Below are 13,022 nucleotides of genomic sequence, written 5' to 3'. Positions count from 1 at the left end.
TTTGTTTTTTTAAAAAAATTCTGCATTGTTTTTGGGCTGTTTATCAAAAACAAGTCTTTTTGAAGTAAATTTAAAGTCTAACTTGCCCACTGAATATTATTAAAGGGCAGCAGTATTTTGACTGTGCGAAGGTAGCATAATCAATAGTGTTTAATTGGAGGCTTGTATGAATGGTTGGATAAGATATATACTGTTTACAGATATTTTGCTGAATTTATTATGTAGTTTATTCTGTTATCGCCTGTTACTTTTGCTGTATTTTTACCTACTATTAATTTTTTTTCTTGTATTTGAAGTATCGTATTTGAGTATTGAAAGTATTCAGAAAAAACCACACCAAAAACAAAAATACGGAGAAAAAACTACAGATAAAAGATTCAGAAAAATACAAAAAAATGCAGAAATTTTTTTCTGTATTTTTTGTTTTTTTCTTTATTTTCTGTATTTTCCGCATTTTCTGTATTTTCTGTATTTTCTGTATTTTCTGTATTTTCTGTATTTTCTGTATTTTCTGTATTTTCTGTATTTTCTGTATTTTCTGTATTTTCTGTATTTTCTGTATTTTCTGTATTTTCTGTATTTTCTGTATTTTCTGTATTTTCTGTATTTTCTGTATTTTCTGTATTTTCTGTATTTTCCGTATTTTCTGTATTTTCTGTATTTTCTGTATTTTCTGTATTTTCTGTATTTTCTGTATTTTCTGTATTTTCTGTATTTTCTGTATTTATTTTTTTATATCTTCTCTGTTTTTTTTGTATTTTCTGTATTTTCTGTATTTTTTGTATTTTCTGTATTTTATGTGTTTTCACAGAAAATACAGAAAATATGTAAAATACAGAAAATCTGTATTCTCTGTGTTTTCTGTATTTTCTGTATTTTCTGTATTTTCTGTATTTTCTGTATTTTCTGTATTTTCTGTATTTTCTGTATTTTCTGTATTTTCTGTATTTTCTGTATTTTCTGTATTTTCTGTTCTTTCTGTATTTTCTGTATTTTCTGTATTTTCTGTATTTTCTGTATTTTCTGTATTTTCTGTATTTTCTGTATTTTCTGTATTTTCTGTATTTTCTGTATTTTCTGTATTTTCTGTATTTTCTGTATTTTCTGTATTTTCTGTATTTTCTGTATTTTCTGTATTTTCTGTATTTTCTGTATTTTCTGTATTTTCTGTATTTTCTGTATTTTCTGTATTTTCTGTATTTTCTGTATTTTCTGTATTTTCTGTGTTTTATGTATTTTCTGTATTTTCTGTATTTTCTGTATTTTCTGTATTTTCTGTATTTTCTGTATTTTCTGTATTTTCTGTATTTTCTGTATTTTCTGTATTTTCGGTATTTCCTATATTTTCTGTATTTTCTGTATTTTCTGTATTTTCTGTATTTTCTGTATTATCTGTATTTTCTGTATTTTCTGTATTTTCTGTATTTTCTGTATTTTCTGTATTTTCTGTATTTTCTGTATTTTCTGTATTTTCTGTATTTTCTGTATTTTCTGTATTTTCTGTATTTTCTGTGTTTTCTGTATTTTCTGTATTTTCTGTATTTTCTGTATTTTCTGTATTTTCTGTATTTTCTGTATTTTCTGTATTTTCTGTATTTTCTGTATTTTCTGTATTTTCTGTATTTTCTGTATTTCCTGTATTTTCTGTATTTTCTGTATTTTATGTATTTTCTGTATTTTCTGTATTTTCTGTATTTTCTGTATTTTCTGTATTTTCTGTTTTTTCTGTATTTTCTGTATTTTTTGTATTTTCTGTATTTTCTGTATTTTCTATATTTTCTGGATTTTCTGTATTTTCTGTATTTTCTGTATTTTCTGTATTTTCTATATTTTTGTATTTTCTGTATTTTCTGTATTTTCTGTATTTTCTATATTTTCTGTATTTCCGATATTTTCTGTATTTCCTATATTTTCTGTATTTTCTGTATTTTCTGTATTTTCTGTATTTTCTGTATTTTCTGTATTTTCTGTATTTTCTGTATTTTCTGTATTTTCTGTATTTTCTGTATTTTCTGTATTTTCTGTATTTTTTGTATTTTCTGTATTTTCTGTATTTTCTGTATTTTCCGTATTTTCTGTGTTTTGTGTATTTTCCATATTTTCTGTATTTTCTGTATTTTCTGTGTTTTCTGTATTTTCTGTATTTTCTGTATTTTCTGTATTTTCTATATTTTCTGTATTTTCTGTATTTTCTGTATTTTCTGTATTTTCTGTATTTTCTGTATTTTCTATATTTTTGTATTTTCTGTATTTTCTGTATTTTCTATATTTTCTGTATTTCCTATATTTTCTGTATTTCCTATATTTTCTGTATTTCCTGTATTTTCTGTATTTTCTGTATTTTCTGTATTTATTTTTTTATATCTTCTCTGTTTTTTTTTGTATTTTCTGTAATTGGATGAGAATGATGAGAATGGTGAAAATGATGACAATTAAAAGAATGATGAGTATGCTGAGAATAATGATAATTATAAGAATTTCTTTAAGAGAGAATAAGAAAGATAAAAAGGTTGTGAATTAGAATCATAAAAAATCATTAGTGAAATAATATTGCTAATAATCCATATAGTTCTGTGATATCCTTCGAAAGCTTCTAAATGTAAATATGTATGAACCAGCATTCATACATTCGTAGCTTATACACTTGTTGATAGCTATACATAATTTGAACTGATTGATAGCGCAGCTATGAATAATCATTTTTCACACCCCACATTCACAGAAAAATAAAACATCCCAAATTAAAAAATTACTAGAACCTTTTCCTATTCCATCTTGCTAAAAACAGTACTGAGCAGAGGATGCTTCGCGCCGAGTTTTATTTACATTTCATTATGCCTCAGCAAAAAAGCACTCAGTCATCGCTCGGCTCGGCTTGCAAAGTTGTTTGGATACAGTCCGAGTCCATTGCTGCTAAAATACACTCCTCAATATCCGATTTCATGCAGTGTCATCATCATAGAACAACTTCAATTTGCATTTTCTGACCCTCTGAATCAGCAGTATTACTTCCACCGAATGAAATCCCTCGCTTTCTGGTTTAAAGCTCTCTTTCTCTAGTTCTACAGCATTTTGTGTTCCCCCTTAAACGCGTCGACTTTTGGTGGTAAAATTTCACACACACCCAACGCAAACGCTAGACCATTATTCAAACAAAAATCAAAATTCAATTTAGATTTTTAATTGAATTTCTAATCGAACACAAGCTCGTCGGTCGCGTACCAATGGAACACATAATCCGAAACAACTTTCAAACTTTGCCCTGTTGTCGTCGGTTCATGAATATTGAGATTTTGATTTTTCCTAATTCTCTAACAACAGTTGTTGTCGTTTGACAGCGGCGATCCGCGCTAGGATCGCAAAAGGACCGCGCGGGTTGGTGCCAATCATGAATATCGAATGGTATCCATTTGGGAGGGAACGTTAAAATTTTCGAATTAACCCACCGAGAGCAGCGGAGAAGATAATCAGAGCCCTTTGTGGGGGCGGCGAATTTCGATTAAAGTACCAACTCTTTTCATGACTTTATTTGTCAACGCGTGGAGCACTTCGAAAGCATGTTTTCAACCGAACTAATTTTGGAAGGCCTAATTAAGCCCCAGAAAGGCGCTTTTGCAGTCGTCGTTGGGCGTAATGAAGGGAGGTTGGGTGGAGCAATCATGCAGCGGCACCAAAACCCAAGTGGCGCAGTCATCATAATTTCCTACCACATAAATCACACAATAACTGTTTGATAGCTCGTTAGGAAGTACACAACGCGTTTTCCAGTGCCGCATTAGAGCGACTCATTAAAAATAGACGACGCCAGCAAAGTTTTGTTTCGACTCTGCGAACTCTGCGTGTCGTTCTTACTTTTTTTTTGGTCTGCTGTTTTGCTCCTTTTTTTACGATACTTTGGTGCCTATTCTGTATTCCGACGGATTTCTATTTCGTTCGAAAGTGATATTTCGATCGTTTTCGAATTTACCATTCCCTATTCCAATCGTTTTGCTCGTTTCGAACGAAAGTGTTAGAAAATTTCGAATATGCATCGATCTGTCAAAAACCGATAAACAAAAAGAAACACCGTATTAAATAGCGGCGAGTGCGAGTTGAATTTCAGTTAATTTTTGATCCTAAGAGAAATTTGTGAGAAAATTTTCTCGTTCAATGGATTCCGTTTTGTTACCGATTTTGGCGGAGCAAGAAGAAATTGGAATGCCTTGCTACCATCGGCGAAACCACCGAAAATCAACCGACTTCATGAAACTTTCTGATGAAGCGTAAGTATCCGTCTCAAAAATCCCATGTTTGTTTCTCTTATTGATTAATTTTGCCCTTATTCAGATTCATCAAAAGTTTTCGTCTAAGTAAGGAAGCTTTTCGGTACGTTTTAGAGGAAATTGAGAACTGCCTTACCACAAGGAAAGGTGGTCTATCCACGGAGGTGAAACTCGCAGCATGTTTGCGATTCTTTGCTGAAGGAAATTATCAACATGGAGCAGGGCAAGATTATCACATTGCCATAGCACAGCCCACATTTTCCAAGGTGCTGACTGAAATGCTTAACATTCTGGAGCGGACACTGTGTAAGAAATGGATTTCCCTAAATATGACGGAAGACGAACAGCGGCGTGCTAAACTACACTTCTATCAGAAAACATCAATTCCGGGTGTTATTATGTGTTTGGATGGAACCCACGTAAAAATTATTCCACCTAAGCTGAATCGAAATTTGTTTTTTAATCGGAAGGGATTTTATAGTCTCAACGTTCTGATTGTAAGTATTATTAGTATTTGAATTAACAAATCAATGAACAAATACTCTTTTTTATCAACATAGGTTTGTGACGATCAGCAAAGGATTCGTTTCGTTGATCCTACCTTCCAGGGATCTAATCATGACTCTCATATATGGCGTGTAAGCCCTGCAAGAACTCACTTTGAGCAGCTTCACCAAAATGGTGAAGTTAATACTAAGATTCTAGGTAATGTTCAACTACAATATTTTAGTATACTTGTATGTACTGTGTGATAAAATATTTTCAGGTGATGCTGGTTATCCATCGGAACCTTGGTTAGTAACGCCATTCAGAGCAGCGGAGGAAGGGAGTTTGGAGAGCGATTTTAATCGCAGGCATGCCTTGGGTCGTGCTATCGTCGAGCGGACAATCGGTTTACTAAAAAATCGGTTTAGATGCATCCTTGGCGCGAGACAACTTCACTACAATCCTACTAAATGCGCTCAAATTATAAATGTATGCTGTGCACTTCACAATATATGCTTAGAATTTGGTCGTTCTCAGTAGTTATAATATGTTATGCAGCTGTTTACATAATAAACTTTTGTTTAAATTAATATTTATGACTGTTAAATTTCATCTAACTTGTTTGCAAATGCTCAAATAAATAACAACCACCGGAAAAGGAAGTGTCTTCCTTACTTAACTATGGTTTCGGCAGAATTATTTACTCTTATTCCTGCCAACACTTTGAGAACATGTCATTATCGATTTCTCGTAAGCAGGCCAAGTATTCAAATAACCATTATTAATACTTTTTGCGTTGTTTTAACCCCTTGCTGTACGATTTAATTTCCAACAGCACGGCCCAAAACGAGCACTTCGAGTCGTTCCGCTACTCTGCTGAGTGTGGGTATCTAACATGGGTGCCCTATGATGAGCAAATACATGTTGTGTTTAAAATAAAAACGAAGGAGTTATTACTACGTACTAACTCGTTCGTTTTTATTTTAATTATAATATTCAAATTATATTTTATATTTTTAGCTCATTCAATTTTTTTTTAAATAACGGAAATTTTATAATCTTCAGTTGTCGGTATCCTCATCATATGCCTGAAGCTATGTAATTATTTCACATCGAGAAACAACGAGTGAAGTTCAATGTTGTACGTGAAGGGGTTAAGGAAGTTCCATAAACTATTGGCGAAATTCGTGAATTTTAAAAAAGTTTATATAATTTTGATGCTATTCCAAACAAACTTCAAAGAAAAAATTAAGTAAGATTTTTCTTCCATGGAAAGATATAAAAATACGATTAGAACTTTTTTTCATTTTTTTATACTTGAGTTACAATATAAAGATAAAAAATCAGATCACTGATATTTTGAAACATTATTCTAATGTTCTGAAATATACGCAATCTGCGTTTCAAGGATTTGTCGCTATTGATTTCTCCAGCGCGATCTTCTCCATCTCGTGGTTATGTCGTTTTTGTTCACTCAGATGTTCTTTGAGTGTGGCATCCACGGAAAGAATCGCTCGAGCTGATTGGCGCTGATAATGAACCAGATCACTCAAATTCTTGTTTGTGTTTTTTAACAGGGATTTCACATTGGTGTGAAATTTGTTTTGTTGCTCGACTTGCAGCTCTAATAGCCTCGTGGTAGAAGGTCTGGATTTTTTCGGCTGAGAGGGCTGGAAGTGAATGGTATTATTGATACCGTCACACTCGTCGGAAGTACCATAATATATAAAATTTTCCTGGTCTGCAGCTTGAGGTTCACCCGAAGGCGAACCCAACTGTGTTCCATGAGATGAGGTACCCGGGATTCCTTCCACGGTCGCAAGTAACCCAGTTAGTAGAACTGCCTGCTCCTCCAGCTCGGACAAATTGATAATTTTATTGGGTCCTCCACCTGTCGCCCTCTGCTCCCGTTTGTTGTGAGCGAGTTTTCGCTTTAATCCGGACTTATAGTCCGCCCAAACCTACACAGAAAACCAGGGCAAAAATAAGACTATAAACATATGTTTCGGATTCGTTTTAGTATATACCTTTTTCCATCCACTTCCATCGCGAATAGGCGGTCCCAAACTATTGACTTCTGCCGCCAGATCATCCCAGTAGGGTCCGGAATTTCCTCGGGAGAAACCCTTTGCTATGTCCGGCTCTTGCTCCAGAAGCAGCACAATCCGCTCGAACTGATTTTTAGTGGTTGTTTTGTTTTTGTTTTTTTCCCTGTTGAACGTTAAAATTAATTTAAAGAAAAAAATGATTAAAAATTAGCTTACATTTTTGCAGTTCACCGCTCATCCGCTGCGGAAATTATTCACTCCTTCATAAACAAAGTGGGTTTGACGTTTGGTTTGATTCGAATGAAAGATGTTCGAAAACAAAACAGTCCGAACGAAAGGTATTCGAATTTGAAAACACCTCGAACGAAACAGGGAATGGAATTTACCAAGTCGTTCGAAATATTTCGAATCGATTGAAATACAGAATAGACACCTTTGTTTTCCGTCGAACGACTGTGTGTTGTTGTTGATGAAAAGAAATAAATTACAGCGCACTCACGAAAAACTCATGAAATCGGAAGCGACAATTTTATTGGTGAAAATTTATTGTTCTACGAAACAAAACCAGAAGTTTGCGAGTAGTCCCTTCTTCGCGTTCGTGAGTGAGCATTTTTTTTCTTTGCTATCTGTTAGACAGTGACTCCCACGCGAACATTATGTGTTTTCCCCATGGTGACGGGTGCTACTAGATACGGATTGTGTGGGGCGTTTGATGTTTCGAGGTGACGGAGTCGGAGGACATATTTTCACGCGCTAATTCGGATCGTCTTTAATGGTGTTGGAAAAAGATTCAGATTGTATTAGTCTCAGTCAAAGTGTGTCATTCTCGATGGAAAACATTGTTCTGACGGTAATTAAACTCTGCTCGTCAAATTAAACGAATTCGTTTTCGCATTTTTTTAATGAGAACATCATTTAATGATTATTCGACTTGTTGAACATAACATCTTCTTGAATTTAATTTAATTACGGCTCTCGACTGAGCCGTAATTCAAATGAACAAATGTGCTTGTTAAATTAAAACTAATAATTACTGCTTTGCGAAAGGACCTTCACTGGTAATGAGAAAGGGGAGACTACCGAGTTAAAAGAGACCATTACTTACTGAATAAAATTGGTTGGTCGACCAATATGCTTTTATCACAACATTTTATGTCGCTATAAAAATATATATGACCACGATATGAGCAGCACAGCAAACTTTACGAGTCGAGTCAAAACATGATAACCATATTGAAAACCACAACACGCACACCTTGGAGATTCTGCCGTCGCTCTGATGATGCTTTCGGCAAAAAAAAAACTTCGCGAGGCTCTAATATGTTCTGACAGTTAAATTATAGGCTCTATCCCATACTTTTGATTCAAGCACAGAGCTGTGTTGTCACTTTTATCACTTTCATCTCATCATCATCATCATCATCATCATCATCATCATCATCATCATCATCATCATCATCATCATCATCATCATCATCATCATCATCATCATCATCATCATCATCATCATCATCATCATCATCATCATCATCATCATCATCATCACTTGTGTCATTCTCATCACTCGTATCATTCTCATCACTCGTATCATTCTCATCACTCGTATCATTCTCATAACTCGTATCATTCTCGTCATTCTCATCATATCTCTTCGTTTAGCCACTGCATTTGGCATTGCCGTAAATAATTTATCAAATTTATATTTTTTTAAATTTAATTTTTTTTTTAACTTTGTTATTCAAATTTTTTTTTGACATGTTTTATCAGGTTTTTATTACTTTTGAAAGGTTATAATCGTTGAATATTCTCATTTATACAATGTACTTTATGATCTTGTTTTCCAGGTACGGATTTAGGATTTTGATTGGAAATTTTTAATGTGTTAATGTGTCAATTTACAAAACAGAGTTTGTCAAATTAAGTTGTGTGGTTTGTAGATAAAAAATTAAGCAATTGATCGACGTATCCCAAGGGCTGAAAAGTTCCGGGATTTTTCAACAGATGGCGCCACTAAGAAATTAACAAGATGCATTTCGAGAGATTCATCTGTCGCTAGCTTATGTGGGAAGTTTCATGACATTTCGTTTATTTGTTCACAAACTACAGTTGTTTAAGTGTCACTTCAAATCAACATTGTTTGATGGGAAAAACTCCTGAACAATCAATGCAGTGGTTGACGAAATGTTATTCCACTTCTGCTCCTTCGAGAACAACAGTTTATCGGTGGTTTAGTGAATTTAAAATGGGCTGTACAAGCAGCACAGTTGCATCTTTCTCTGCAATGCCAAAAGAGGCTAGGAATGTAAAAATCGTAGAACAAGTGCATCGACTTGTTTTGAACGATCGTAAAGTGAAGTTACGCGCGGTAGCTGAAGCCGTATGCATTTCGAAAGAACGAAAGAACGATGGGATACATTTTGCACGACGTTTTGGACATGAAAAATACTGTGAAACCATAAATATATATATATATATATATATATATATATATATATATATATATATATATATATATATATACTGTTTTATTTAAAAAAAAGTGTTTTTTAAGAACATTAATTGTAATGTTTGAAATTTCTGTGTACATATTTTATTAAAATTCATAGATATATTTTAATGAATATTTGAATAATTTCTCAAATTTTGTAAAAAATAATAAAAAAAAACCTTTCTTAAAAGCAGTTCAATCCTTGGAGATTTCAAGTATGCAAAGTTGTTTAGACAACCAATGAGTTTACACCCACTAAATTTCATTGCAGTCTGAGATGGTGCTGCCAACTCCTAAGACGAGTTGGTATAGAATTCGTCAATATTCAGCATAAAAATCACTATCAAGCGGCAATACCTGCACATTTTTTCGATATTTCTCCGTCGGAATTCTCAAAAAAGTATTACGTTTAAGAGACAGATTTAGGGCGTAAAACTTTATTCGATTGTGAAATTTTTAGATTTTCAGATAACGAAAAATATTTCAATGTAACGAGAAAATGAAAGATTTCGAAAGCTCATTATTTGACCATTCTTCGGTAGATTGAAGTAGTGTTTGCATCAATCGATCTAAGTACAATATAGATGATATGTATTTTTAAATTAATGATTTAAAAATGTCGATAATTACCCAATCGAAAACCTCACGTGCTGAAACGATACGAACAATCTGCTATCCTCAACAATTGCCACATATGAGAGTATAGAAATTGCATTTGCGATGTCTATTCTATTATCGTTCAAACCAGCCAGTAGTTGATAGTCTTTGTTAAGGCTGGGCGTCAATGTAAAAATTTTCGAATTTTTTCAAATTGTGTTAACATAAGAACTGCTGTACACACACTACACGCGGGCGCGACAGCATACAATACGGTTCTTTCGAACGTAAAAAAGGTGTGCAAAATTTTCTTTAATACTCTTATTTTAGTGAGTTATATTCTTTTTCCGAAGTATTGCGACAAAACTACTCAAACTGCTGGCTCATATCAGGGCCCCAACAATTTTAAATTGGAAAAAATTTAGTTAGTATTCGAAATTCGATAATATTCGTAGTGACAAATAGCGATAATCATTAACAATGTGGTAGTGCCCTGGACACCACCTTTCTTTTTGTACTAAAGCTGTGGAGTCGAATTCCCCGTAAATTTTTCTTTTGTGAAAAATTGTTAATTAGAGACGATCAACTATTTGTTTAGACTTCGTTAAAATAACATACATTGAATTTTAGGCCTGTCTATAGGTGCCTCCTATAAATGTAGTTCTCGTGACGCCATCTGTCGGAAAACAGCAAGAATTCATTCAGAAAATTCTCTTTGGAAATAAGTTTATGATACAGGCACATATTTGGAAAACACTAAACTTTACTTACGACGTTTATGATCTATTTATTTCAATTTATTTCAAACATTTTCCTCTAGAGCCATCTATAGATAAACAGTGGAAGCAAGATCATACTTCTAACAACAGATGCGTAAAAATATGATTTGCTTCTAAAAATCCATACTTCAATTCCCGTCGAGCAAACTGCCATTTTAGACAACAAAAGAATGGCACAGTTCGCAGATAGATATGAACATATTCAGCAATTTCCAGTTTCGTGCGATTTCGTGCATTGATTCGAGACAGAGACAGAGAGAGAGAGCGAGCCGACAGTCACAATCAAAGGGTTTCGCATCCGCTGAATTTCCCATTCTTCGCTTCACCCATGCAGACAGACATTTGTTTGCTTGTTTGAAAATGTGGGGTTTTTTTGTTTGACTCGTTCCGAATCTGTTGTTTTTCATCGTTTAATTCCACTCCGAACATTTTAATCGATTCCTGTTTGCAGAGCGCGACAGGATTGTGTGAGAAAACAAAGGATTTTTGAAACTATGCTTTAGCCCATTCAACACAGACAATGGATTTTCAGCTGAAACTGAAAATCTAAACCAGAAGTCGGGGTGTTGTTTTTTTATATGTTTTAAAGGCAGAAACTTGATGGTGAGTGCAAAGGCTCAGACAACGTTTTGGTTTAAATTGAAAACATATACATTAGCTTAGCGACGTCCGGTCCGAAGGACCAACACAAATCATCGTCTTCGTTGTTGGGTTTTTCTCCAACTCCCACCCAAACCGGCGCGCGTAAATTTTAGGATACAAATTTCAGTCTGGGAACCCCCACCGCCGGCCGTTGACCTCCTCCCGTCTTTCCCCACCCCAACCGGAATCGGAATCGAATGATGGCGCAGAACTTTGTTTTCCTCGTTATGCTTTTGTTTCTGGGGCTGCCCGCCTGCCTTTTCCCTTGCAGTGCCAGAAAAGGCAACCTTCGTGATGAAATGGAAATTCTATTTCAAGCATAGATTGGGTTCAGCCCCCAAACTGCGATGGAACCCACCCAAGCGATGGCATTCTGGCAAACGTTGGGGGTTTCGGAGGGAAAGTGCAGAGAAAGCACAAAGCATCCTCTCTGGCAAAAGGTCGAATCCTGAACACACGAGCTTGTGCGGAAGATCGTCCAGCATTATCCGTTGGGGTAGGCGTGAGGTCGTCTCATATTTGCATTTTCCGATGTATAAATTGGGCCTTTCCAGTCAGCTTTTCTCTCTCATTTCTCGTTAGCGTTAGCGTTATTGGTTTTCATCGAAATTGTAAAACCAGCGGCTTTTAGGCCGGTTTTCCGGCAATGCTTGGGCAAGAATACGAAGCGCACTTCGACTGGCATCGACCGATTAGAACATTGTTTCGAATCCTCGCCGCCTCCAATGTATATATGGGTCCCATTCTGCAGTATCAGCACGTGTTCGTTCGTGTTGGCCCAAATTGCTGGCAGCTATCGGCAATCTCCGGTGCTGCGATAGGAAGCCTAACGGCGGTGCTATTTGGTGTCCGACGGTTGGCGGAATGATATTTGCGCGTTGGTATTAGTATAGGGGGCTGAAAAACAACACGCAATAAACATCCTCGAAGGGATTGTGGGGCCACGGGCAACGTCCTTCCTTTCGAGTCGAGAAGTAGAGCGCGGGCTCTGTGTTGAAGGACAGGACGAAATGTGTGCAGGCGTGCCTCCATCGAGATAGGCGAGAATTGTTATGAGGTAACTTAAGCGCGCAGGCCAAATGCCAGACACAAAAGCTCTCTGAAGTGTGTGTTTGTGGGGAAAACTGTTTTCCTTGAACATATTCTTTGGCCGTTGGGTGCTAATTGCGATTCATGGCTCTCTCGAAGCTCGGTGGTTTAATTGGGCGAAGACATTTCAACGTTCAGAGCTTCGGTCCTTAGCTGGTGTTTAGACTAATATTTTATCGATTACCAAAGTCGTTCACGACATGGCGTGTCATGAGTTGATTCCAAACACAGTATATGCTCCCAACTCGATTCCAATCATTTCCAACGTCTCACACGCCGCAAGGATTCCGTTTCATAGTTCCGTTTCATAATTATCAGCCGCAGCGATCGCTTTGAATAATTCATGATGAGATTCCGGTGGCACCCCTCTTCGTCCCGCGAGACCAAAGGAAGAGGAAGATTGATGACAGTGTGTCAATTTCTCCGCATCGCATGTATGTGCCAACATTGCATCGAAGGCACGCGCTGCGGCGGCGCCCACACAAAAGCCGCGGCAGATAAATGCCAACGATTCCGCTAATGGATGTTGATTGTGGCGATGACAGCTTGATCCTCTAAGGGACAGGTTGCTGATAAGCGCTAGAGCATAATACATATGGTATGTTCAGAGCATCATCGCTTCAGAGTGGGG

At 35.7% G+C, this 13,022-nt stretch overlaps 3 protein-coding genes across 6 annotated transcripts in view; 1 reads left to right on the top strand and 2 right to left on the bottom strand.

Moving 5' to 3' along the window:
• The window catches only part of LOC129780217 (pseudouridylate synthase RPUSD2-like), a 619,255-nt gene that overhangs the window by 159,597 nt on the left and 446,636 nt on the right, over positions 1 to 13,022 (bottom strand). The gene's annotated exons all lie outside the window — the stretch shown is intronic.
• Positions 3,903 to 5,895, top strand: LOC129780219 (putative nuclease HARBI1). Its single transcript, XM_055788252.1, has 4 exons — positions 3,903 to 4,262; positions 4,327 to 4,759; positions 4,823 to 4,967; positions 5,029 to 5,895. Exons 1-4 carry the CDS (start codon positions 4,150 to 4,152, stop codon positions 5,286 to 5,288), a joined length of 951 nt encoding a protein of 316 aa, XP_055644227.1. The 5' UTR covers positions 3,903 to 4,149; the 3' UTR covers positions 5,289 to 5,895.
• Positions 6,004 to 7,151, bottom strand: LOC129780220 (uncharacterized). The gene is made up of 3 exons (XM_055788253.1): positions 7,013 to 7,151; positions 6,776 to 6,959; positions 6,004 to 6,709 (listed from the first exon to the last, which is right to left on the bottom strand). Coding segments are annotated over exons 1-3 (744 nt in total). The 5' UTR covers positions 7,015 to 7,151; the 3' UTR covers positions 6,004 to 6,151.

Source organism: Toxorhynchites rutilus, chromosome 3 (assembly GCF_029784135.1).
Source record: "Toxorhynchites rutilus septentrionalis strain SRP chromosome 3, ASM2978413v1, whole genome shotgun sequence".
Taxonomy (NCBI): Eukaryota; Metazoa; Arthropoda; class Insecta; order Diptera; family Culicidae; genus Toxorhynchites; species Toxorhynchites rutilus.
The sequence above is the reverse complement of the archived record's forward strand: the minus strand, read 5'-3'. Positions and strand labels throughout refer to the sequence as shown.

Excerpts from the sequence above, each read along its gene's own strand:
- LOC129780219 (XM_055788252.1), top strand. The coding sequence starts at position 4,150 with ATGGATTCCGTTTTGTTACCGATTTTGGCGGAGCAAGAAGAAATTGGA. Across the intron at positions 4,263-4,326 it reads ATGAAACTTTCTGATGAAGC|ATTCATCAAAAGTTTTCGTC; the intron begins GTAAGTATCCGT and ends GCCCTTATTCAG. Across the intron at positions 4,968-5,028 it reads AGTTAATACTAAGATTCTAG|GTGATGCTGGTTATCCATCG; the intron begins GTAATGTTCAAC and ends AAATATTTTCAG.
- LOC129780220 (XM_055788253.1), bottom strand. Across the intron at positions 6,710-6,775 it reads ATGGAAGTGGATGGAAAAAG|GTTTGGGCGGACTATAAGTC; the intron begins GTATATACTAAA and ends TTTTCTGTGTAG.